At 41.9% G+C, this 27562-nt stretch overlaps 1 protein-coding gene across 4 annotated transcripts in view; it reads left to right on the top strand.

The window, feature by feature from the left end:
* Positions 1-27562, top strand: part of SIL1 (SIL1 nucleotide exchange factor) — a 349165-nt gene that overhangs the window by 234584 nt on the left and 87019 nt on the right. For all 4 annotated transcript variants that reach the window (XM_066343118.1, XM_066343120.1, XM_066343117.1 and 1 more), the window contains exons 4-6: positions 6437-6557; positions 13870-13969; positions 26662-26853. In XM_066343118.1, the coding sequence (XP_066199215.1) occupies positions 6437-6557; positions 13870-13969; positions 26662-26853 (413 nt within the window). The remainder of the gene's footprint in view (positions 1-6436; positions 6558-13869; positions 13970-26661; positions 26854-27562) is intronic.

Below are 27562 nucleotides of genomic sequence, written 5' to 3'. Positions count from 1 at the left end.
AAGGAACATGAGAGCCAATGTGAAGAACTCCTAATTGCCAAGATGAAACGATTTGAGCAACAAAATAATGATAGTATTAGATTATAATTTATAGAATAAAATATCTGTGAGTCTCTACTAGTGTAAGTAAATAAATAAATAGATGGAAGAGTGACAATTTTTCCTTCCAGTGAAATTTCAGTTAATGTGTGGGGAAGGAGGGAAGTTGAAAATTGTCATTAGATCATCACCACAGTGGTAATTGTTGCAGAAAGATCCCCCTAATGGTGTGGTTTGAGGAGAAAAAAAGAAATTAGTAGAATCTCAAAATATTTCCCATTAATTTTGTAATAATTCAGTGGTTTTTAGTATATGCACAATATTGTACAACCATCAATACTATCTAATTCTAGAACATTTTCATCACCTACAAAAATAAACCTCATGCCCATTAGTGATGATTCCCCATTTCTCCTTCCCCCAACCCCTGACACCCACTAATGTATTGTGTGTCTCGATTTGTCTATTCCTGGGACATTTTATTTAAATGGAATCATATGATACGTGGCATTTTATATCTGGCTTTTTTCACTTGGCATAATATAGTCAAGGTTCGTCCATGTTGTAGTATATATCAATATTTCATTCCTTTTAATGGCCAAATACTATTTTACCTTATGGCTATACTACATTTTGTTTATTTTTTATCAGTTAATGGACAGTTGGACTGTTTTCACATTTTGGCTATTATAAATAATGCTGTAATGAGAATTAATGTGCAAGTTTATGTGTGAATATATGTTTTTAATTTTCTCGGGTATATATCTAGGTGTCGAATTGCTGGGTTCACATGGTAATTCTATGTGTAACTTTTTGAGACTTGCCAAACTATTTTCTACAGTTTGGTAGTTTGCCATTATTTTGATTTGCTACAGTGGAAAAACTCAATAGAGATTACTTTTCTTAGTTGATCAAGGCCAGTATCACTAGTAAGAAGACATTTTTTTTTTTCCTGAAGCTGGAAGCGGGGAGAGACAGTCAGACAGACTCCTGCATGCGCCCGACCGGGATCCACCCGGCATGCCCACCAGGGGCAATACTCTGCCCTCCAGGGGGCGATGCTCTGCCCCTCTGGGGCATCGCTCTGTTGCGATCAGAGCCACTCTAGCGCCTGGGGCAGAGGCCAAGGAGCCATCCCAGCGCCCGGGCCATCTTTGCTCCAATGGAGCCTCGGCTGCGGGAGGGGAAGAGAGAGACAGAGAGGAAGGAGAGGGGGAGGGGTGGAGAAGCAAATGGGCGCTTCTCCTGTGTGCCCTGGCCAGGAATCGAACCCGGGACCTCTGCACGCCAGGTCAACACTCTACCACTGAGCCAGCCGGCCAGGGCCAGTAAGAAGACATATTGACAACACAAACCTTGTGACATCGTGCACTGAAAACACCATTGCATCTTTTCTGTGGTGCTTTTGTCAAGGATGTGTGACCTTAGTTTAATCATGAGAAAATCTGAGGTAGTCCTGAATAACTGATCAATATTCCTCTGGTGTCATAGTTATAAAAGACAGGAGAAGGCTGAGGGATTGTTGCAGACTATAGAACACTAGAGAGAAATAACCAAAGGCCCGATGGGATCCTGGAACCATAAAGGACATTAATGAAAACACTGATACGACTTGAAAAAGATTTTTATAGTTTGGTAAATGGTACTGTTAATTTCCCAGTTCTAATAATTATCTATGACTATGTAAGATATTAATATTTGGAAAGGCTATGCTAACAGTATATGGAAACTTTGTACTATTTTTGCAACTTTTATGTAAAGTTAAAGGTGTTTCCAAATAAAAAGTTAAAAGAAATCCATGCTTTTATTGTTGCTCATATTTCTGTACCTGTACTTGCTATATTTGTATACATATAATTATATACATGTATACAAACGATACTTAGCTGAACATAGCTGGGCTTAGCTCCAATCTGCAGTTAGGATCTAGGTCAGCTCCATGGGTCTCTCTCATCCTTCTTGGACTGGAATACTAGTGGAGCATGGTCATCTCATGGTGATGACAGAATTACAAGAGATGAGCCAAAACCACACAGGCATATTTCAAATCTTGGTGGCACATTTGCTACCATCCCACTGGCTAAGGCATATCACAGGCCAAGTCCGAAGTCAAGAGATAGGAAAGTCCACTCTCCACTTAAATCTTACTCTTACTGTATAAGATGGGCTGCATGGCAAAGGGTGTGAATACAGGCAGGGAGGACAAAAACTGATGACAGTATGTAATACAGTCTACCACATATTCTCCCTGTGCCCCACCTGGGGAGAGCAGGTGTGCTACCTGGGTCTTGGCCTGTGATTGAAATTGGTGACAGAAAGTCTCAGTGGGAGTCAAAACTCAAGTATGATGTAGTCTTACTTAATTTGGACAAGGCTTCTACTTATTATAGTCAGAGTTTCCTCAGTCTGGTGTCTGTCCCCAGAGAGCCAGGGGAGGAAACAGATATTGTTGGCTTTGCAGGCCTCTTTGATTTTCTGGGTCCCCATCTTATTTTATGCCTTTTCCTATTCTCTCTGTCGCCCACCCCCCTCAATCCTTAACTCTTTACTTGAATGTATTTTGTGGCTTTTTGCCTCTGCATAGGTCTTCCCTACTGTTGTGGTCCCTTCACAGAGGCCCTAGAAAGATGCAGGTCAGATCACACTCTCTCTCTAACTTGGCCTTTTTCCCAGTGGGGTGGAAACATTTGAAATACTGTATTTTCTGCTGCCTCTGCCACTGTTGCTGCTGTGGCTGGTTTCATGTATTTTAAATGAGCGTAACCTGTATTTTTAGTTAATGCTATTGTGATTGCTCTTGCCCCCTGTGGTGGCTTATGTGAAGGGAGTAATTTTGGAGTTTCCCCAAATGAAATAAATTGATTCACATAATATCCTAGTCTCTTTCTTGGCCAGCTTAGCTTGGTATAATGTGTTATGTTTTGAAACTTATAAAGTCATGTAATTTTTTCTTTTTTTCCTTTCTAATTTAGACCAAAAGTCTAAAAATTCAAGATTTACTCATTATTAATAATTTATTATTAATAGCAGTAGTATAAGTAGTATTACTACTAAAAATAACTATTAAAATTTTTTTTTGAGAGGAGGGGATATAATTAGACTCCTGCATACATCCTGACTGGGATCTACCCGGCAACCTCTGTCTGGGGCTAATGCTTGAATCCAACTGAGCTATCTTCAGCACCTGGGGCTGACACTTGAACCAGTTGAGCCACTGGCTGTGGGAGGAGAAGAGAGAAAGAAGGAGGAGAGAGAACGGGGAGAGAGAAGGGAAGAGAAACCGATGGTCACCTCTCTTGTGTGCCCTGACTAGGAATCGAACCTGCACCCCCTGGTGGGCAGAGCGTCGCCCCCTGGTGGGCGTGCCGGGTGGATCCCGGTCGGGCGCATGCGGGAGTCTGTCTGTCTCTCCCCGTTTCCAGCTTCAGAGAAATACCAAAAAAAAAAAAAAAAAAGGAAAAAAAAAAGAAATCGAACCTGGGATGTCCATACGCCAGGCTGACACTCTATCCACTGAGCCAACCAGCCAGGGCCTAAAAATAACTATTAACATGACTACTGATTATTATGAATCCACGTGTCTTAGTGAAAATCCTTTGTTGTTCTTTCCACATACCTCTGCATCAGTTAGGATTTTCTCTCCTTCACATTTTATTTTTCACTCAACAAATAATTACATGCTTTGTTACAGGCTCTGAGGATTAAATGGTGAGCATTTATATTAACTAGATAAATAAACTAAAATGAGGTAAAGTGCTATATAAAAAAAGAAGAGCCATGGTGCTGTTAAAGCCTTTAAGGGGCAGCTGCGTCTGGTCTGGAGACATAGAGGATGCTCTCAGAGGAAGCAACTCTTAGTTGGGATTGAAAAGAGAAGGAGATGGATGTTGGGGTTGGGAAGAGCGTTCTGGACAAAGGGAGCAGGAGTGGAATGGCCCCCTGGTAGGAGGAAGCATGATTCTTTCATGGAATGGAAAAAGGTCAATATGTCCTAGAGCATGGGGAGTGATTTATACATAAGCCTGAAGGGGTAGGCAAGAGCTAGATATTAAAGGGGCTCATTGACCAGCTTGATGACTTTCATCTTTATTCTGAGAACAGTAGGAGGCCATTAAAAGGTTTGAAGCAAGGGAATGACGTAGTCAGATTTGTATTTTGAAAAAGAAAATCAGTTTTTGTAAAGAACACGTGGATTGGAGGTGAGAGATAGAGGAGGTCAGTTGGAAGGCTCTGGCAGTGTCCACAAGGGAGATGATGATGGTTTGGACAAGAGCAAGATGGAGAGGACAGAGAAAAGGGTATGAATTCAAGAGAAGAATACTATGTATAGCCGGAAGAAATCACCAAGTTTTGGAGATAGATTGGGTATGGAGTAGGGGGTGGCAAAGTAGAGAAATATGAATGATGACCTGCTTAGCATTCAGCCAGCTGTGTTTGATCAGTTTGGGATCTCTCCAGGTGAAATAACCTTTCCTCTTTATATGTTCAGAGAAGAGATTAAGACTGAAGAAGATACCTCTCCCCATGGTTGTAGGAATGAGATAGATGCTGTTCTTGTTAGTATGTGGCTTCATCTTCTCCCACAATAAACTTCCTTAGACATTTGGCTCTATTTTTCTACCTTAACCTGGGCTATCTGATGGCTCACCAAGTCAGCAGCTTCCACAGCCCTTGCTGTTCTTTCAGCTTCTTCTGCTCTATGCTCCTGCATGCAGCCTGCCAGCCTCTGTGTCTGAGCATTTGCACGCAGGGCTCCATCTATTTGGGATCCCTTGTTTCCCATTCTGGCTCTCTTAATCCCCAAACTTAATCCCCAAACTTAATCCCCAAACTTAACCTTATTCTGGAAGCACCCCCCGAGAAAGGTTTCCCAACTCTACCTGAACATATTTTTTTATCCTTGAAGCATCTGGGATACGTTTGAGGTTAGAAGGAGGTTATTATGCACATATGCTCAGGTACTTAAGTTCCCATTTATTTTTTAGCCAAAGGTACAAGAACTCCTTGCTGAAGTGGGTTCCTTGGTTCTGTGATGGAAGTAAGGTGGTTGATAGAACTTGGAGTTTACTATGTTCCTGCCAGAATTGAGAAAACTTGGATTCATGCTACATAGTTACCCTTTTATACTCAGGGTTTACATGACCATACTGAGAGAACTTGTGCTATGTGCTTCTGCAGCCATCAGTGTTAGTCCAGTGTGTTCCTAGAACCTATCTACCACAGTGGCCTGGTGTATAGTAGTTGCTTGGTGAATATTAGTTGTATGAATGAATAAGAGTAACATTCTGTTTGTAGCATGTGATCTTGCAAATTGCTTTTTAGCTAACCTTGGGTAGCTACAAATGTCTACAGCAGGCGTCCCCAAACTATGGCTCGTGGGCCGTATGCGGCCCCCTGAGGCCATTTATCCGGCCCCCCGCCGCACTTCTGGAAGGGGCATCTCTTTCATTTGTGGTCAGTGAGAGGAGCACTGTATGTGGCGGCCCTCCAACAGTCTGAGGGACAGTGAACTGGCTCACTGTGTAAAAAGTTTGGGGACCCCTGGCAGTGTGTCTGAGTAGCCCATTCATTCATAACACTTGTTTATCCAGCTAGTGGATCAACTCTTCTGATGTAGAGGGGCGTAGGTGTTTGCTTTCTTGGTTCCAGTCCTTGCCTCCTTGGATTGCTGTGTCCTCCTGCCTTTCAGTCTTTTGCTTCTTCCTTCTCATAAACATTAAGTGCCACAAATTTTGTGTGTCGAGCTGTGGCCTAGAGGCTAGGGAAATAAAGAAGGAGATATAGTCCCTGTGCTCAGGAAGGAGAGAGGCTCATAGAGCAAACTGATTAAATTGATGAGGGTGGTGAGGTGTAAACTTGCTGGAACGGCAAGCTGTCTGGGGTTCTGTCAGGGGAAGGGCACAAGGGATGTAGCAGAGGAGGCAGTAATATAGTCCTGTCCTGAAGGGTAAGTAGGTATTCACCATCCATTTACTGTACATGACAAAAAGCTTATTATAGCTCAATTTAAAGATAACCGAATGACTTAAGTATGCAGGTTCTAACTGGGGGACATTAGTGTCTGGATTACAGTGCAGATATTCTTTGCCACCTTGCCTCAGCCCTTATCTAGGTGGATTTGCAAAAGGAGAATTGTGATTGTTGTTATTGTGTGTGTGTGTGTGTGTGTGAGAGAGAGAGAGAGAGAGAGAGAGAGGGAGAGAGAGGGAGAGAGAGAGATGTGGAGAGAGAGAAGGAAGAAGGAAGGGAGGAGAGATGGATGGATCCAGTAACTGGATACTACAGAGCCTGGTATTCATGAACTAGTAAATTCTATTAACCTGTCAGCCAGCCATCCCATCAGTGTCCCTCTGAGGACTGTATACCTCATGAGCCTTCTCTCTTTTTTGGCTTTTAGGTCAGGCTGTTCCTGCAGGATCCCATGTGCGACTGAATCTCCAAACTGGGGCAAGAGAAGTGAAACTCAAAGATGAAGACAAGTTTCGAAATACTTTGAAAGGATCGAAAAAGGGCAAAAGGTAGTGTGTCAACTCTAGGGATTGGGAGCCAGCACTAATTTTGTAATACTGAAAGTAATGACAGTACAGTGTTTCTCACGCAAATTCATGAGACTTTTTTAAAAATTGTAATTTAATAGCCTAGAATTGGTGATAAATCTCCCAGGGTTTTATGTAAGTTTACTTCTATGGTCTTTAGAAAGAAATAGTGTGCAAAACAAATTGATGCTTTAAAAAAGGCTGTAGGGGGAATGCTTAACCTATTGAAGCTATTTTTCCCGGTACTTTAAGAGCATCCATTTGAATCCCAACAATTAATGTGCTGATTACAGATGAGTCATCTATTCATTAAAACAGGCCTGTTAAGACCTTCTGCTTTGCAGTAATACTTCCTTGGTGAACAATAAAATTGCATTTTAAAGTCTTTAATTCAGATTAACTTTTCCTCTTGTTAGTCCGTATTAAATTAAAACAGACTCTTACAGTATAACAGTTCTCTAATAGTAAGAGATTACTTTATTATTATTAATTTTTAGATTTTATTTATTGACTATAGAGAGAAGAGAGAGAGAAGCAGGGGTGAGGAGTGGGAAGCATCAACTCATAGTTCCTTCTTGTAGGTTCCCTGACCAGGCAAACATGGGGTTTCAAACCAGTGACCTCAGCGTTCTGTTGTCAATGCTTTATCCACTGTGCCACCACAGGTCAGGCACCTAGTTTTTTAATAATCAGTTTGGATTATTCAGCTTGGGGCAAGTCATCATCTCTTTTTCTATTATTTGCCTTGAATTACCAGATTTTCTCTGCTCTCTTAGTTTCTGTATGAGGGAGAAGGAGGTTGAGGCATGGGTTTGCAGGGGCTGCTAGACTTACGCAGTTTGAAAGGTTGGCATTAATACCAGTTTCTAATACAGGAACCAGCAAATTGTGGCCTGTGGGCCATATTGGGACTGCTGCATGTTTTTGTAAGGCCTACATGCTAAGTCATTTTTAACATTTAAATGGTTGGGGGAAAAAAAAGAAAAATAATATTTCACGACTCATGAAAATTGTGTGAAATTCAAATTTCAATGTTCATTAAAAGTTTTATTGGAACATAGGTGTATTCAGTTATGTATTGTCTATGGCTGTTTTCTTACTACACTGGCAGAGTTGTGCAGTTGAGGCAATCACCATAAGGTATACAAAGCCTCGAGATAGTTTGCTGCCCCTGTTCTAATATCTGTTAAGTATTGGTTATCAATCATGGACTGAGTGGGGTTAGTGTTACTGAGTCCTTGTATATTTTGTAGTTAGATATGAGGAAGAAAGGGGCCTTAGAGATCCAGCTCTTACCTGAGTCTTTTCCTTGATATACCGGACAGTGAAGCCACTCTGTCCATGTGGGCCTTCAGTCATGTGGCACTCACAACCCCACAAAGCAGCCTGTTCATATATGTGTACAGCTAGTGCTCGACTTACGATCACAATTGGTTCCGACAGACTGGCCGTAACACGATTTGGTCGTAAGTTGAGTAGGCTATATGTACAGTACTATGAAATGATGTTATAAAAATCTTTAAGTCATATTTTATCATAATTTTCTCTCATTATTGTTATATATCATAATTTTCTTTGTTTACTTTATGCCATTTTTATCATCTCTACACCATTTTGTTTCTTATTTTTACATTTGTCAGGTTTAAATAAAACACTGCATTACCAGTACAACTGGTTTAATATTTGCAAAGACAATTTCTTTTTGGTAGACATCTTGGGAGGGGTTTGATGAAAAATATCCAAGACACAAAACACAAATTGCTTTACCGAGTCTGGGATAACAGTTGAAATGGTGCAGGCAGAGATGGTAGTGCTGGCGGAAGCTGGTTCGTATTGTCGTACGCCCAGCTGGGCAACGCTTGCGCTGCCAGGTGCGGAGCAGTTGTGGCTAGTGATTGTGGTCATAAAGTTGAATGGTCATAAGTTGATCAATATTTATAGTCTGTACAGTTGGAAAATGTGACTTTATATTATGATAGATAAAATAAGGAGATATTAGTCCTTACAGTCACCCTGAACTAGGAAAGATCTGCATCTTCCTACATCTCTCCAGATAAGCCTGTACCTGGGGTGACTCTGGTTATAAGATGCTTCCTTTCTCACAACCATCTAAGAAACATCTCATTGTTGTGACCCTATCGACCTCCCCCCATTCCCCAAGCACACATATACACACATACGTCAGTGTCTCAAAGTACTTAAGAACTTCTTTTCTCACATCTAAGCTAAGTCTTATTTTCTAGATAAAAAGCCTGTATTTTTCTGGTTTAGGAATATTTAGGAACTGGATTAATTTGGAGTCTTTTATTTGTTGGTTTTAATACCATGGAAAGTTATTTCTCCAATATCTGACTAGATCATCAGTAGGAGCGTTACTGCTTTGTTGTTCACATCTTTTTAGGATAGAAAGCAGAGCCATCCAAATGATCTGAAGTAGACACGCCATAAGAGAAATATTTGTCTTCATTCCTGACGCTTTACTTTTCTCCTTTGGAATGTTTCTGAGGGCTCTGCCCTGGAATAGCCTCCAGGATAAGCTGGACATGTCCTCTTTCTTCTCAGCATTGATCACCACTGGTGAACCCGTCTGAACAGGAGCCCAAGGCCATTGACAAAGTGGTGTTGGTGTTCACTCTCTGGCAGCTTTTGGTGGTGACTTCCTTCTGAATTCAGCCTCATCCTGTGCTCCTCCAATTTCACTTCACAGTGTCTTTCTGGCTCTAAGTACTGGAATGGGAACAGAGCCTAAAGGGCAGAGCTGGTTTCCAAAATTGTTATAGTATGTGCATATCTCCATGTTCTGTTTTGGGGGACAAGACCCACCCCTTTCCATCAGATTGGCAAAGAAATTGGTGATCCCACAGAGTTAACCACTAGCTAGAGAGAGGTGGGAGTAGTTCATTCAGCCCAGTCTCTGGCAGCCTGTCCAGTAGACTGTTGGGTGTGTGACTGGCTACACAGCTACCTACAGCTACAACATCTGTGGGCCCTAAAACCTGGAACAGGTTCCCTGATTCTGACTAGTCCCAGAGGGTTCTCCGGCACTGCCTAGCTGCCTGTTGGGTCCTAGCAGCAAGTTTTCCTCTTGCTTTGTGTTAGGCATTGCCATCTTCACTGGTTTTAGCCTATATTCCTATCAGTATCCCTATAGACATCTCTTTTTTTGACCCGGGACAACTGGCTCCTTTGAATCATCCTTCCATGTTTTCAGGGATGAGGGACAAACTTACATCCAAGTTGTCCCATCTTGGATTGAGCATTTACCATGGTGTAATATGGTACAGTAGTTAAGTGTATGGACCAAGAACAGAGCCATTTACTTTCTCTATTCATTCATTTCACAAAAACCTATTCAGTGCCTATGTGCCAAGCAATGGGGATACAGTAGTAAACAAAACAGACAAGATGCCAGCCTTATGGAAGCTAGCAGGCAAAAAACAAGTAAATAAACATGAAAGTAGGGTAATTGCATATTATAATAAATACTTGGGAAGAAATAAAGTGGTAAGCCCCCAGAGAAGGTAATTTTAGATAGGATGGTTTGGGAAGCCCTTGTGAAGATGATATTTGAATTGAGACCTGAAGAATGAAGGGGATTTAGTCAATGCAGAGGGCTACTTTCATATGTTTAGGCTTAAAGTATTTCAGGCAGAGAGAAAAAGAAGAGTCCCTGGCTTTGTCAAGTTAAAGAAACAGACTAGAGGGAGAAAGAAGACTACTAGAAGATGGGATTAAAGAAGGATAAGAGGCCAGATCATGTGGAGTTTTGAGAAGCACATTGAGTGTTCATCACGTAGCTAGAATTGCAATGGAAAGCCATTGGAGGATTTGGGGTGGAAAAGTGACTTAATATAATGTAGTTTAGCAAGATCACTTTAGTTGATATGTGTATGGAAAGTAGATTGAAGGTGGACGAAAGAAGAAGCAGTGACAATTAGGATGTCGTTTTAGTGGGTCAGGCATGATATAATGGTCGGTTAGGGTGTCATAATGGAGAATGGATGAATTTGGAGGGAGGGCCAATAGGACTTGCTTATGATTTAGATCAGGGGTCTCAAACTCAACTCAGCATGTGGGCCGCAGAGCAAGATCACAGCCGTTCGGCGGGCCGCACTAGGTCTACAAAAGGCAACTGTTACGCAACACTTTTCTCACTGCAGTTGAAAACAAAAAAAAATCAGTACAACAAGCACAATCGTACATGCAGTTTACTCAGTGTCACAAAACGACCAGAAACTGTAGTTCGCATCACATCTGCTGTTAACTAAGCTAATATCTAGCTAGGATGCTAGAGAAATGAAAAATACAAGTAGGCCCCTAGGCTTACTTAATTTTATCCAAAATATTTTGAACTTTGTGGATTAGTCTGCGGGCCGCACAAAATTGTTCAGGGGGCTGCGAGTTTGAGACCCCTGATTTAGATGTAGGGGTTGAAGTAAGGTTGTGAGGAGGGATTCATTATAAAGCCTCATTTTGGAATTTGTCCAACTCAGTTCTTGGTGTTATCATTTGTTGAAATAGAAAAGATTAGGAGAGAGACAGATTTCTGGGGAGAACTACTCTATCAAAACCTATGTTCTAGATATAATAAATTTGAGGTACTAGTTTAACATCTGAGATCCAAGATATATCAGTTAGGTAGCTGTACAAGGAATCTGGCTGGTATTCAGGAGAGTTTTGGAACAGATGTAAATTTGGGCATCATTGCCTAATGGATATTTGAAAAGGACTAGGGGGAGTATAGAGATAGAGACGATAATGTTTTCTAGAACTGAAGTCTGAGGCAGTCCAGCATGTGTAGGGTTCAGGTAGGAAATGAGGAAGGGGAAGAACCAGGAGAGCGCAGTAACAAGAAGCCAGGAGAACAGTGTTTCAAGGAGGGAGGGGTAAACTGTGTAAACGCTGCTGAGTGGTTGAGGAGCATGACATTAGTGAAGAGTCTGTAGGATTTGGCCATCAATTATTGGTAATTTTCCTGAGCAGTTTTGGTGGAGGTGTAGGGACAGAATCCAGATTAGAGCAAGTGTCAATGTCAATGTCAGTCAAGGTGAGGCTAGCGAGTGAAGATGGTGTGTTCACAGTTTTACTCTGAATGGGAGCCAGGGGGATGGCATGATTATTGGAGACTGGGGGTCAAAGGAGTGTTGGAATGCTGAGGGGAATAATTCAATGAAAGGGAGAAATATGATGCAGGCAGGAACTGGCAGTGTAATTATGGAAGGTGAAGCTTTTGAAGAGGCAAGTGGGATGTGGAGTTTAAGTTTAATAGGAGCAGGGACACTATCATCCATTGTACTACATAGAAGGGAAAGTAGAGAGAATAGCTTTAGGTGTAAGTTGGTGTATAGAGCTGATGTTGGGAAGATGAGGGAGTTCTTGATGTCTATTTTTTTCAGCGAAGAATGCAGTGAGAATAACAGCTAAGGATGGTTGTGTGTGTGCATGAGTGCAGACACAGACATGTATCCTGGTGGCCTGGAAGAGCAGTAAACAGAGATAAGAGACATGATGGGATTTGTCCTGACCAAATCTTGGAGGAGGTGGGAGATAAGTTCAAGCAATGGTACTAAACACTTAGCTCCCAGCTCCCTCTTAGGGGTAAGGGACAGGGCAGTGGCATCCTTAAGCAGCTGGCAGTGGTGATACACCGCCAGGAGAGGGTATTTCTCCCCTATAGTAGGATTGTGGTAATGATTTGAATGAAATACTACTTCTAAAGGATTAACACAGTACCAGACACATGGTTAAATGCTCAATAAATATGTGATTAACTATTACTATTGAATAGTTAGTTTGGAAGGACCAAGGTTTAAGAAGTGTTTTCCTTAGAGTACTAAATGGTGTCTAGGATGAATCAAAGACTGAGTGAACAAAGCCCCAAGAGCATGCCTTTCTCAGAGCTGATGTGCTCATCTCTCCTGAAGCAGAGCAGTTCAATAACTCCTTCCTTCCCCACCTTGATATAGATCTCCTGGGTTATCCTTAATCCTCCCCTCTTCACACACAGCTGGACAGATTAGTTGAGCACAGTCCACATTCCATACTTCCCTTTGTCCATAGTTTTATTTAAAGATTTTATTTATTGATTTTAGAGAGAGGAGAGAGAGAGAGAAGGGGTGGAGGAGTGGGAAGCATTAACTTATAGAAGTTGCTTCTTGTAAGTGCCTTGACTGGACAAGCCTGGGGTTTCAAACCAGCGACCTCAGCATTCCAGTTTGCATTACCTTTATCCACTGCACCCCCACAGGTTAGGCTGTCCATATTACTCTTGTTTCTACCTCTGTGTAATGAACTGAAATGACTGCTGGTGGTAAAACCACCACGATCCTTCCCACCCCATGAAGGCCCACCCCATGGATGCCTTCTCTTCAGTCAAGATGAATGGTTGTGGCTTGGATCAGCTCCAGGGGTGTTTGTGAGGATATCAATCTGTATTCTTTGCCAGGTTCCTGAGATTACATCCATGTTGGTTCCTTTCCTCCCTCTTCTTAGAGGCTAGCTATTGAAGGTGGCTGACCTTGATTCTAATCTTTGGTATTGTAAATTCACTTCTTTGTCAGGTTGACACATACCTTTTGCATCTACTCTGTGCTCAGGGATTGGTCTTAAAGGTATGAATTTATCCAGCCTGTTTATTTTATTTGATTGTTTGATTGATTTTAGAGAGAGAGAGGGGAAGGGAGAGAGAGAGAAAGAAACATCGATGTGTTATTCCACTTATTTATGCATTCATTGGTTGGTTCTTATATATGTCCTGACCAGAGATCAAACCCACAACCGTGGCATATTGGGATGACCCCTAATCAGCTGAGCCACTCAGCTAGGGCTGTCCAGCCTGTTTTTGTAAAGACAGGTTGTGTTGTCAAATCAGGTCAAGCACATGCTTGGGGATCTCTGTTGATTTCTTTCCTAAAAGATTATAAATAGGGTCTGTGTTATTCCCTCTGTCTGTATTCAGTGTCCTTCAGGAAGTCCTGGCCTAGCACATACTGGAGAGTCGATTGCCTGAGTAGCTGGCTGAGAGCTCTCTCACTGTCCGTGGTGAGCCTCTGTCATGTCCCGTGCCATTTCCCATCTTTCATGAAATGACCCCATCTTTAGCTGTTTTTTTCCTTCTTTACCTTTAAGGTAAGATCACCTTGTTGGATTTCTGGCTGGCTGGAGGTAAAGGTAGACTAGTGCACTCTGAGTTAGAGGTAGCCTGCTTAGCCTGCCAGGGAGTACCACCCTCAGGGGCTTTCTTTCTTGGGAAAGATGGGGCCTCCCTCCTGACTCTCCGTTTCCCTTTTGACAGGCTGGATATCGACACCAACACCTATACATCGCAGGACCTCAAGAGTGCACTGGCAAAATTCAAGGAAGGAGCAAAAATGGAGAGTTCAAAGGAAGACAAGGTATGTGACGTTCTTTTCAGGGAGTTAGTGTAAGTCTGCAGAATGGCCTTGAAGGGAATCACTTTTTCCCTTTTGCAGTAAACATGGGATGATAATAACAATAATATTGTAAAATAATTTAAAGAGCAATTAATGTCAAATAAATAACCCTTTATAGATTATTGAAAACATGGTCGGGAGCATTTCTATTATTGGTTCGGTTAGGCTCCAACCTCCCATTACATGTTTGGGGAAATTGAGGCGCAAAACAGAGATGACAATACATTATCACAGCCACGAGTGAAAAGAATAGAGTGAAACTCAGATTTTAGTTATACTTGGATTACTACAAGTTTAAAGGACAGAGGTAATGGGCCAGGAAGGAAGAAGCCTGGGTCCTTGTCTTTGTCCTTTGTAGCAAATATATTTCCTATTTTAGGCCTCAAGTTTTCTTAAGTATACAACACGGCTAGAACAAGAGGAGGATGGCTGAGGTTTCAACCAGCATGAAACTCTACAAGCTAAGGAAATGAGAAGGAACAAGAGGCAGAATTGCAGCTCCTTGGCAAGGCCCCTAATGTCTGGTTGGGCTTGTAGGTACAGATCTATACAATACCAGAAGAAATTTTACTCCAGGATAGGTCTAATGAGCTCATGCAATAGCCAGAGAGTGCCATAATCATTTTTTACATTTCCAGTTGAGTCTTGTCCTTGAGAGATCCTTCTTACGTGGCTGCCTTGGAGACCTTTCTAAGTTCTCCCTCCCTCTTCTCCTCCTCTGCTTTGTCTACCTGTTGCTTTGCTTTGTCCACTTGTCTGCCCGTGCCTCAGAATCTTGGCAGTATTTTTGAGGAGGAGCATCAGGTTCTTGACAGCTTGTATTTTAGTGGAGGAAGACTTAGGTCCCACATATCCTTTGGAGCTAAGTATTTCTGAGACAAATGAGCTTTTTTTGGGGGGGTCGACACTGGGGAGGACCTAATTGGGATGTGTTAATATGCAGGCCAATTCTCCATGTCTTTACTCATCCCACCAAAGTCACATCTTCCCACATGGAGTGTGTACATGGTATGAGAAAGTGTTAACAGGAGGGCAGTAGTAATAGCAATGGGTGAAGGAAGATGATGCATAAAATTTCATCCTACCACAGGTATATTAACTAAGGAGGTGAGAAAAAGCAAATCTCCTACCTGGTGAAGGTAAGGCCAACAGAGTATATTTGTTTTATTGTCAGTTTCTTTTGCTGTGCAGAAGCTTCTTAGTCTGATGCAGTCCCATTCATTTATCTTTGCCTTCACTTCCCTTGCCTTTGGAGTCAAATTAAAAAAATGTTCTTTATGGCCAACGTCCATGAGTTTAGTACCTATGTTTTCTTCTATGTGATTTATTGTTTCAGATCTTATATTTAGTTCTTGGATCCATTTTGAATTAATTTTTGTGCAGGGGGACAAACTGTAGTCAAGTTTCATTCTTTTGTATGTAGCTTTCCTGTTTTCCAAGCACCATTTTTTGAAGAGGCTTTCTTTTCTCCATTGTGTTGTTTTTGGCTCTTTTGTCGAAGATGATTTGTCCATATATATGTGGTTTTATTTCTGGGTTCTCGATTCTATTCCATTGGTCTGTATGTCTGTTTTTCTCCCAGTACCATGCTGTTTTGATTATCGTGGCTCTAGTATAATTTGAAGTCAGGTATCGTAATATCTCCAGCTTCATTCTTTTTCCTCAGGATTTTTTGGCTTTTCGGGTATATATAGTTCCATACAAATCTGGTGATTTTTTGTTTGGTTTGTTTAAAAAATTACATTGGGTTTTTTATGGGGACTGCATTAAATTTGTATATTGCTTTGGGCAATAAGGCCATTTTAACTATGTTGATTCTTCCAAACAGTGAACATGGAATATTTTTCCATTTCATTGTATCTTCTTCAATTTCTTTCCATAGTGTTTTGTAGTTTTCAGTATATATAGGTCTTTCACATCCTTTGTTGTTTATTTTTAGGTATTTTATTCTTTTGTTGCAATTGTAAAAGGAATTGTTTTTTTTAGTTTATTTTCCGAAGTTTCATTGTTGGTGTATAGGAAAGCGGTGCACTTTTGTGTATTGATTTTGTATCCTGCGACTCTACTGTATTGGTTTATCATTTCTAATAGTTATTTTGGTGGAGTCTTTGGGGTTTTCTATATACAGGATCATGTCATCTGCAAAAAGTGATACCTTCTTCTTTCCCAATATGGATGCCTCTTATTTCTTTCTCTTGCCTGATTGCTCTGGCTAAAACTTTTAGAACTATGTTGAATAAGATTAGAGAGAGTGGGCAGCCTTGTCTTGTTCCTGATTTTAGAGGAAAAGCCTTCATTTTTTAACCATTTAGTATGTTATTAACTGATGATTTGTTATATATGGCCTTTATTATGTTGAGGCACTTTCCTTTGATTCCAATTTTACTGAGTATTTTAAACATAAAGGGATGTTGTATCTTATCAAATGCCTTTTCTGCATCTATTAATAGGATCATATGATTTTTGTTCTTTGTTTTGTTGATATGGTGTATTATGTTGATCAACTTCCATATGTTGAACCATCCCTGTGCTCCTGGAATGAATCCCACTTGATCGTGATGTATTATTATTATTTTTTTTGTATTTTTCTGAAGCTGGAAATGGGGAGGCAGTCAGACAGACTCCCGCATGCGCCCGACCAGGATCCACCCGGCACGCCCACCATAGGGGGATGTTCTGCCCATCCAGGGCGTCGCTCTGTCGCGACCAGAGCCACTCTAGCACCTGGGGCAGAGGCCAAGGAGCCATCCCCAGCGCCCGGGCCATCTTTTGCTCCAATGGAGCCTTGGCTGCGGGAGGGGAAGAGAGAGACAGAGAGGAAGGAGAGGGGGAGGGGTGGAGAAGCAGATGGGCGCCTCTCCTGTGTGCCCTGGCCAGGAATCAAACCCGGGACTTCCGCACGCCAGGCCAATGCTCTACCACTGAGCCAACCGGCCAGGGCCTGTGAAGTATTATTTTTTTAATGTGTTATATTCTATTTGCTAGTATTTTGTTTAGGATTTCTGCATCTGTATTCATTAGATATATTGGTTTGTAGCTTTCTTTTTTTGTATTGTCCTTGCCAGGTTTTGGTATCAGGGTTATGTTGGCCTCATAAAATGTGTTAGGGAGTATTGCTTCTTCTATTTTTTGGAAGTCTTTGAGAAGGATAGGTGCCAAATCTTCTTTGAATGATTGGTAGAATTCACTAGTTCACTAGTGTAGCCATCTGGTCCTGGACTTTTGTTTTTTGGGAGGCTTTTAAAAAAAAATTTATTTATTATTTTTTACAGAGATGGAGTGAGTCAGAGAGAGGGATAGACAGGGACAGACAGACAGGAACGGAGAGAGATGAGAAGCATCAATCATTAGTTTTCCATTGCACGTTGCAACACCTTAGTTGTTCATTAATTGCTTTCTCATATGTGCCTTGACTGCAGGCCTTCAGCAGACCGAGTAACCCCTTGCTGGAGCCAGCGACATTGGGTTCAAGCTGGTGGGCTTTTTTTCTCAAACCAGATGAGCCTGCACTCAAGCTGGTGACCTTGGGGTCTCGAACCTGGGTCCTCTGCATCCCAGTCCGACGCTCCATCCACTGCACCACTGCCTGGTCAGGCTTGGGAGGCTTTTGATAGTTGTTTCCATTTCTTCCCTGCTTATAGGTCTATTTAGGTTTTCCAGTTTTTCGTAACTCAGTCTAGGAAGATTCTATAGTTCTAGGAATTTATCCATTTCCCCCAGGTTGTTGAATTTGGTGGCATATAGTCTTTCATAGTATTCTACTATGATCCTTTGTATATCTGTGATGTCTGTGGTAATTTCTCCTTCCATTTTGAATTTTGTTTATATGAATCCTTCTTCTTTTTTCCTTAATGAGTTTATCTAGTACTGTGAGATACTGTGCCATATTGAGGGGATATTTTTGGGGGAAGGATATCAATTCTGTTGTATTCATTGATACCTTAGTACAGTGGTCCCCAACCCCCGGGCCGCAGACCGGTACCGGTCCGTGGGCCATTTAGTACTGGTCCGCAGAGAAAGAATAAATAACTTACATTATTTCCGTTTTATTTATATTTAAGTCTGAACAATGTTTTATTTTTAAATTATGACCAGATTCTCTTTGTTACATCCATCTAAGACTCACTCTTGATGCTTGTCTCGGTCACGTGATACATTTATTCGTCTCACCCTAACGGTTGGTCCATGAAAATATTTTCTGACATTAAACCGGTCCGTGGTCCAAAAAAGGTTGGGGACCACTGCCTTAGTAGATTCAAGTGAATCAGTCCTTCTCAGAGTGACATGCTTCATGGAAAAGCTCTGTTTTGCCCAACATGTTTGGGCTGTTGTTATTGAAACTGATCCCTTTATCTCTCTATTATCATACAAATTGCTTGGTGCTTTATGTTTTATCATGTCAGCTGTTGTTTACCTGTACCTATAAATTGCTGCATTTTAAAATAGGGCCTTTTAAACTTTTGATTCTGCACAAAATGAAGTAGATTCATTTCTCTTTATTCTTCCTGCTAAGAACATCTAAAACCCCTAGACTAAAAGTAAATATAAGAAGACTCTAAAACAGGGGTCTCCAAACTTTTTACACAGGGGGCCAGTTCACTGTCCCTCAGACCATTGGAGGGCTGCCAAATACAGTGGTCCTCTCACTGACCACCAATGATAGAGGTGCCCCTTCCAGAAGTGCAGTGGGGGCTGGATAAATGGCCTCAGGGGGCCGCATTGCGGCCCGCGGGCCGTAGTTTGGGGATGCCTGCTCTAAAAGGTGGGAAGAAGAAGGCAGACTGGCTAGAGACCTTCATGAATGACATGGCAGTGAATTCCCTGGGATTTCTTTTTTTGGGGGGGGATTTTTTTTTTTTTTTTTTTTTTTTTTTTTTTTTCTGAAGCTGGAAACGGGGAGAGACAGTCAGACAGACTCCCGCATGCGCCCGACCGGGATCCACCCGGCACGCCCACCAGGGGCGACGCTCTGCCCACCAGGGGGCGATGCTCTGCCCCTCCGGGGGCGTCGCTCTGCCGCGACCAGAGCCACTCTAGCGCCTGGGGCAGAGGCCAAGGAGCCATCCCCAGCGCTCGGGCCATCTTTGCTCCAATGGAGCCTCGGCTGCGGAAAGGGAAGAGAGAGACAGAGAGGAAGGAGGGGGGGGGGGTGTGGAGAAGCAAATGGGCGCTTCTCCTATATGTCCTGGCCGGGAATCAAACCCGGGTCCCCCGCACGCCAGGCCGACGCTCTACCGCTGAGCCAACCGGCCAGGGCCTCCCTGGGATTTCTTATTGACTTTTATGTATTCTAGAATGGGCACTGAAGAAGCTCACATCCTAGAAATGCCAACAGGAACAGATAGAAACCTGCCTTAAAAAAGACCTGCTCTTTTGAGAGCAGCCAAAGGGCAGCCTAATAGTACAAAAAAAGACTTTTGGATAATACCTGTCCTACTTTAACCAAATGACCATGGAAATCTTTCCATCTACACCCTTAGTGCCAGTGGCAGTTAAATGGGGAACTTGGATTTCCACTGCCCACTTTGTGGTAACAGACTGCACTCTCATTCCTCCACCAGAGTGGTGTCAGCAGAACCTGAACTTCCCCTCTGTCCTGGTGGCAGTGAGATGGTGTGAAGCTATACTGTGCTACCTCCACCAAGGTGGTAGCAGTGAGAGTTGAGCAGAAAGTTAAGGTGGAATTTCTAGCCTCTTCCCAGTGGTAGGAGACTATTCTTTGCTTCCCCCACTGGTGTCCTACCAGTAGAGACCAAGTGTTTTGTTTTGTTTTTTTTAAAGTTATTTAATTAATTAATTAATTTATTTTTACAGAGACAGAGCGAGAGTCAGAGAGAGGGATAGATAGGGACAGACAGACAGGAACGCAGAGAGATGAGAAGCATCAATCATCAGTTTTTCATTGTGGCACTTTAGTTGTTAAACTAAAGTTGATTGCTTTCTCATATGTGCCTTGACCCTGGGGCTACAGCAGACCTTGGGTCCTAGCTGGTGAGCTTTGCTCAAACCAGATGAGCCCACGCTAAAGCTGGCGACCTCCGGGTCTCGAACCTGGGTCCTCCACATCCCAGTCTGATGCTCTATCCACTGTTCCACCGCCCGGTCAGGCGAGACCAAGTGTTTTTCACTCTCCACATGAAGTAACGTGATCTGTTAGGGTGTGATCTGCAGAGGCCAAGAAGAGAACCTGAATGTTCCCTACCTAGCAGCACCAAGGAGGTTTCTCACTTCTCCTAGCTGAGGTGATGCCAGTGGCTGGGGGTGTGGGGAGAGTGTGAATGGAGGGTCTATACTTTTACCCTTCACCTGGTGGCAGTGAGGCAATGGCAGCAATCTGCTCCCCACTCTGAGGCATTGTCAGTGAGAGTAAGTAAGGAAACCAAATTTCCATGCCTAGACCAGCAGCGTTGAGGCAATGCTTCAATCCCCCACCAGGGTGCTGTCAGTAGAGGCTAAGGAAGGACTTCTACTCCTAATGTCCAGTATCCAGTGTTGGCAGGTGATACTCTTTTCCTCCTAACTAGAGAGTGAGTGGTGGTAGGATTTTAGAGAGAAGGAAGCTAGAGAAATGGATTTTACAAATGAAGTCCTAGCCATACTTCCTAGTGACTCACATGAGAAACTGACCGGAGTTAACACAGCAGAAGATTTAAGAACTGAACTATAGTGTGGAATACTGTCCGGATGTTTAGATTAGCTTCTGGGCAGCGCACAAAAGAAACACCAAAATAACAGTTTAAAGACTGTGAAAACTTAATTCTTTTGTAATCATAGCTACTATACAAGAAGGCCAGAAACAGCAGATTAAACCTAAACAATGTGAATTCAATAGAATTCAGTTTTAGTACCAGAACATTCAGGATACAATTTAAAAATCACTCATCATACCAAGAACCAGGAAAATAAAAATTTAAGTTAGGAAGAACAGTTGACATGCCAACAGTGAGATGACTCAGAAGTTAGAATTATCTAAGAAGGATTTTAAAGCAGCTATCATAAAAAGGGAATTTTGAACATTCTTGAAACATATGACAACTTCACAAAGAAATAGAAGAAATAAAAACGAACCAAATGGAATATTAGAACTAAAAAATACAGCAAAATATTTTTAAATTACTGGGTAGGCTTAATAGCAGAATAGGGATGAGAGGAAAAAAAACATCAGTGAACTGGAAGACAGATGAAAATTTCTTAATCTAAATAAGAGAGAAATAGATTTTAAAAAAGAACAGAGACTTAGGGACTTACAGGACTACAGGTATACCTTTCTGTATTGCACTTTGCAGATGTTGCATTTTCATAAACTTTGATCTAAGATTCTCCACCAGTATAAAGATTGCAACTTGCTGAAGGCTCAGATGATGTTTAGCATTTTTAGCAATATTTTTTTTACTAAGGTATGTACATTGTTTATTAGAGATAATGTTCTTGTACACTTAATAGACTACAGTAGGCCCTGGCTTGTGGTGCAGTGAATGGAACATTGTCTCAGAGCACCAAGTTCACCAAGTTGATCCCATAGTTGCCAGCTTGATCCCAACGGCACTAGCTCAACACCAAGGGTGCCAGTTTGAGCCCTTGTCAGGCACATCTGAGATGCAATCAGTGGGTGCACAACTAGGTGGAGCAATAAGTTAATGTTTTCTCTCCCTCTTTTTCTCTGTGCTCTCCCTCCCCCCTCTTCTCTCACCTCTTCTCCCTCTTTCTCTCTCATATCAATGGGAAAAAATGGGTTACAATATAGTGTAAACATAACTTTTATACGTGTTGGGAAAGCAAAAAATTTGTGTGACTCACTTTATTGTGATATTTGCTTTGTTTTGTGATCTGAAACCAAACCTGCACTATCTCCTTGGTATGGCTGTATAACAAAAGATCTAACATTTGTGTCACTGAAGTTTCAGAAGAAGAGGAGAAAGAATGTGTGACTGAAAAAATAATCAAAGGAATAGAGATGGAGAAATTTCCAGAGATGGAGAAAGGTATAAACCCATAAATTCATGAAACTGAGTGAATTCTAAATAGGATAAATGCAAAGAACTCAATACTCTGAGACATAACAGTCAAACTTCTGAAAACTAAAGACAGAAAAACTCTTGAGGCCTTGGCTGGTTGGCTCTGTGGTAGAGCATCACTGGCATGTGAGTGTCTCTGGTTCTATTCCTGATCAGGGCACTCAGAAACGAACATCTACTTCTCCAACCCTCCCCTCCCCCTTCTCTCTCTCTCTCTCTCTCTCTCTCTCTCTTCCTCCCACAGCCATGGCTCTATTGATTCAAATGAGTTGGCCCCAAGCACTGAGGATGGCTTGTGGAGCCTCTGCCTCAGGTTCTAAAAATAACTCGGTTGCTGAGCAATTGGCCATAGATGGGAAGAGCTTTGCCTTGTAGGGGGCTTTCTGGGTGGATCCTAATGGGGGCACATGCAGGAGTCTGTCTCCCCTCCTCTCATTTGAAAAAAGAAAGAAAGAAAAGCTCTTAACAGCAGCTATACAGAAACAGCACATTATCTATAGGGAACAATGATTGAGTGACAGCAGATTTTTCCCCTGAAAATACAGGGGCCAGAAGTACATGGAACAACATTTTTTCAAATGCTGAAGAAAACTAAACAAACTGTCCACTTAGAATTCTACAGCCAATGAAAATGTCCTTCAGGAGTGAAATTTAAATCAGGATATTCTTACACAAAAGAAAATTAAAAGAATTTGTCACCAGCAGACCTACTAAAAAATGACTAAAGAAGGGGTCCCCAAACTCTTTACACAGGGGGCCAATTCACTGTCCCTCAGACCATTGGAGGGTCAGACTATAAAAAAACTAGGAACAAATCCCTGTGCATACTGCATATATCTTATTTGAAAGTAAAAAAACAAAATGGAAATAAATACAATATTTAAAATAAAGAACAAGTAAATTTAAATCAACAAACTGACCAGTATTTCAATGGGAACTATGCTCCTCTCACTGACCTCCAATGAAAGAGGTGCTCCTTCCGGAAGTGCGGCGGGGGCTGGATAAATGGCTTCAGGAGGCTGCATGTGGCTCGCAGGCCGTAGTTTGGGGACCCCTGGACTAAAGAATATTCTCCAAGTAGAAAAAAAATAATAACAGAAGGAAACTTAGAGCATTAGGAACAAAGAAGGAACAATGAAATGACTGATCTCTTGAGTTTTAAAAATTGTGTTTGATAGTTGTTGCAGAAATAATGATAATGTAACATAACTCTATATACATTCAATATGAATTCCATTACCAGAGTTACCAGTTTTGTTTCTTTGCTACATTTTCATCTTTGTTGGCCAGTTCTTTCTCTCTCTTTTTTTTTTTCATTTCTCCAAAGCTGGAAACCGGGAGGCAATCAGACAGACTCCCGCATGCGCCCGACCGGGATCTACCGGCATGCCCACTAGGGGGTGATGTTCCGCCCCTCTGGGGCGTCGCTCCGTTGCATCCAGAGCCATTCCAGTGCCTGAGGCAGAGGCCACAGAGCCATCCCCAGCGCCCGGGCCATCTTTGCTCCAATGGAGCCTCGGCTGCGGGAGGGGAAGAGAGAGACAGAGAGGAAGGAGGGGGGGGTGGAGAAGCAGATGGGCACTTCTCCTGTGTGCCCTGGCCGGGAATCGAACCCGGGACTCCTGCACGCCAGGCCGATGCTCCACCGCTGAGCCAACCGGCCAGGGCCCAGTTCTCTCTTTTGATTAGCCATTTTTACTCAGTTTTATGTGGGTTTATCATTTGGGGATGAGGACGCCATACAACTACACACTTGACATCTGTGTATGAACTGAATAATGGATGCACAGTGCTCGGTCACCGACAGACTTTGAAAGAAGTGACGTGATCATCCACTGATCATCATGGGCATCTATGAACTTATTTGTGGTTTGAAGAGTTAGCAGCAAAGTTGGTATTTTATGCAATTATAGTTAATGTACTTTGACAACTGAAATTTGTGTCATGTTTGGAGACTGGTGTTACTTAAACTGTGTTATTTGACATTGGTGTATATCAGATTTTTGTAAAGCAAGGATTGTCTATCTGATAAAAGGCTTATATCTAGAATATATAAAGAATTCTCAAAACTCAGCAGTAAAAGCCAACAACCTATTTGGAAAATGAGCAAAGGACACAAACAGACATTTCACCAGAAAGGATATGTGGGTAACAAATAAGCACATGAAAAGATATTTAATGTTAGTAGCTATTAGACAAATGCAAATTAAATTCACAGTGAAATATCACTATATATCTATTAGACTACCCAAAATAAAAATGGTGATAATATTAAATAATAGTGAGAATGTGGAGAAACTGGGCCTTTCATACATTGTTGGTGGAACTATAAAATAGAACAGCACTCTGGAAAACAGTTTAGCAGTTTCTTATAAAACAAAACATAAATTTATCATACAACCCAGCAATTGCACTTTTGGGCATTTACCCCGGAAAAATTAGAACCTAAATTTATAAAATAATCTTTATACAACCTGGCCGGTTTGCTCAGTGGTAAAGGGTTAGCCTGGTGTGTAAAAGTCCCAGGTTCTATTCCCAGCCAGGGCACACAGGAGAAGCCCCCATCTGCTTCTCCATCCTTCCCCCTTTCCTTGCTCTCTCTCTCTCTCTTTCTCTCCTGCAGCCAAGACTTCATTGGAGCAAAGTTGGCCTAGGTGCTGAGGATGGCTCCATGGCCTCTGCCTCAGGTTCTAGACTGGTTCTGGTTGCAATGGAGCAAAGCGCCAGATGGGGCAGAGCATCGCCCCCTAGTGAGCATGCCGGATGGATCCTGGTTGGATGCATGCGGGAGTCTGTCTTCTCTGCCTCCCTGCCTCTCACTTCCGAAAAATACAAAAACAAACAAACAAAAAGTCTTTATGCAAATGTTCATGTAGTTTTGTTCTTAATAGCCAAAATCCTGAAACAATTCAAATGTTCTTCAGCAGGTGAATGGTTAAGTGAACTGTACATCTATACAATGGAGTATTACTCAGCATTAAAAAGAAATGAACCATTGATATATGCAGTAACTTGGATAGATCTCAAATGCATTATGTTTACTAAAAAAGCATCAATCTCAAAAAGTTACAGACTATGTGATTCCATCCATATAACATTCTCCAAATGCTAGAATTACAGAGATAGAGAAGAAATTAGTGGTTGCCGGGGCACAGGGACAGGAGGGAGTGGGTGGGAGCAAGAGGTGCACCGATGAAGGAGCACAATGGAACTGTTTGGTGGTGATGGGACAGTTCTGTAACTTCACTGTTCTGGTGGTTACATGAATCTATATATTGGATAAAATTGTTTAGAATGAAACACTTGCATGTAAATGTATATATGTAAAAGCTGGTGAAACCTGAGTAAGTCTTGTAGTTTAGTTGTAAAGGTATTGTACCTATGTCATTTTCTTGGTTTCAATATTGTGCTGTTGTAATGTAAGATGCTACCATTGGGGGAAGCTGAATGAAGGATACATGGTACTCTCTGTACTATTTTTTTGTAACTTTCTGTGAGTTCATAATTACTGCAAAATAAACAGTTTTCTTTTTCTTAAAAAAAAAAAAAAAAAAGCCTTCCTGAGGGCCAGTTATACGTCATTTTTGTGAGGCAAAGGTGACTAGTTTCTTATCCTGCTCAGTTGCCTGTCATCCCACAGCTCTTCACCTGGCCAGAGTCCTCTAGCAGTGTGTAGGGAGAGCATTGCACTGTGGTAAGCCAGGATATAGCATCCTAGAGATGCAATTGCTCTGCTAGGAACTTGGTTGTTTTAAAAGAGAGGCTGATTCATTTCTTTGGTTGGGTATCTGTGGAGTGCTTATAACTGGAGAGAAAACCCAAAGATAGTAGATGAACAATTTGGAACTGACAGCTGCTCATCATCCTGCTTTTTATAAACATGTGTGCCTTTTAGTTTTTCTTGAAAGATAGAGACACAAACCACTGTGACATTTCAGATTCTTTATAAGCGCTATCCTCTAAAATTGGGAAGAAAACAAGGAGTGTCACAAGTATAAAATATCTAATTAAAATCTTTTATTCACCTCCAACATGACTTCATTTTTTAAATCTTTAATTTATGTGAGTGCGGGGTGGGGAAGGATTGAGACAAAATTGTTTGAGATGTGAGTATAGTACATAGAGTAATTTAGCCACTTTAAACAGTTGAATAAATCGTACACCTGTAGTTAGATTGACAGTAATGACAGTGATTAAGTTTTCATCAGCAAATTGCTCCCACTCTGATATCTCTTTACGCCAGTTTTCTACATCTGGGTTTCCGTAAAATGTTGCTGGATTGGACAAGGCAAAGCCAAGATATTCTAATAATTGCAGAATATAGAGAACCAAGGTGTGACTTATTCCATCCTGGACCTCAGCCTTTCCATGTGTGTGATTAGTGGTCTTCCTGTACATGGGAAGTCAGACTGGGATAAGAGAGCCTTGGAAAACTTTGAGTGTATTTTTCGGGCAGAGTGCTATAAGGGTAGACTCTGAGGGCATGTTAGAAGGTATCAGGATATCTGAGAGTACACATGACCAAAATTTTTGAATCCTTGAGAAGTAGTTTTTTGAGGCTAGGCATCCATGGTAGACCATGAGAATCTTGGAAAGATGTCTCCAATTGATGTATTTAATAATCTCTTTGCTCCATAGGCAAGGCAGGCTGAGGTTAAAAGGCTCTTCCGCCCCATTGAGAAGCTGAAGAAGGAATTTGAGGAGCTGAATGTTGTCATTGAGACTGACATGCAGATCATGGTACGGCTGATCAACAAGTTCAATAGTTCCAGCTCCAGCCTGGAAGAGAAGATTGCTGCACTCTTTGATCTTGAATATTATGTCCATCAGGTATGGTATTTCAGACTATAAGTCTGATTTTTTTAACTGACAGCTTCAAAATGAAACCCGCTGCCCTAAGCTCTTGGAATACATATCAGCATATTTACTGCTCTCCCTGCATGTCTAATATTTTTTATCTAGGCCAATATCTACTGTAGTAAGGTGCATTCTTAGAGACCAGAGCCAACTACTTTTTCATTTGGAATATTGCCTTCTTTATTTTTCAACACTGAGGATACAGTAGAGGTCCTGCCCTGGCCGGATAGCTCAAGTGGTTAGAGCATCATAGGCTGCCGGTTCAATCCCTGGTCAGGGCACATACAGGAACAGATTGATGTTCCTGTCTCTCTTTCTCCCTTTCTCTTTCTCTAAAATCGATAAAATAAACATAAAAAAATAGATGTCCCTATTTAATGCTCAAATTAACTTTTATTTTTAAGTGAGCGAGAGACAGGAAGAGAGAAAGAGGAGAAGCATCAACTCATAGTTGTGGCACTTTAGTTGTTCATTGATTGCTTCTCATATCTGCCTTGATTGGGGGGCTCCAGCTGAACCAGTGACTCCTTGCTCAAGCCAGTGACCTTAGCCTTTAAGCCAGCAACCTTTGGGCTTAAGCCAGCAACCATGGGATCATGTAGATTATCCCACACTGAAGCTGTCACGCCTGATCTCAAGCTGGTGAGCCTGCGCTCAAGTCGGATGAGCCCCTGCTCAGCTG

The sequence above is a fragment of the Saccopteryx leptura genome, chromosome 6 (assembly GCF_036850995.1).
Source record: "Saccopteryx leptura isolate mSacLep1 chromosome 6, mSacLep1_pri_phased_curated, whole genome shotgun sequence".
Classification (NCBI taxonomy): domain Eukaryota; kingdom Metazoa; phylum Chordata; class Mammalia; order Chiroptera; family Emballonuridae; genus Saccopteryx; species Saccopteryx leptura.
This window is presented reverse-complemented; position numbering and strand designations above follow the sequence as displayed.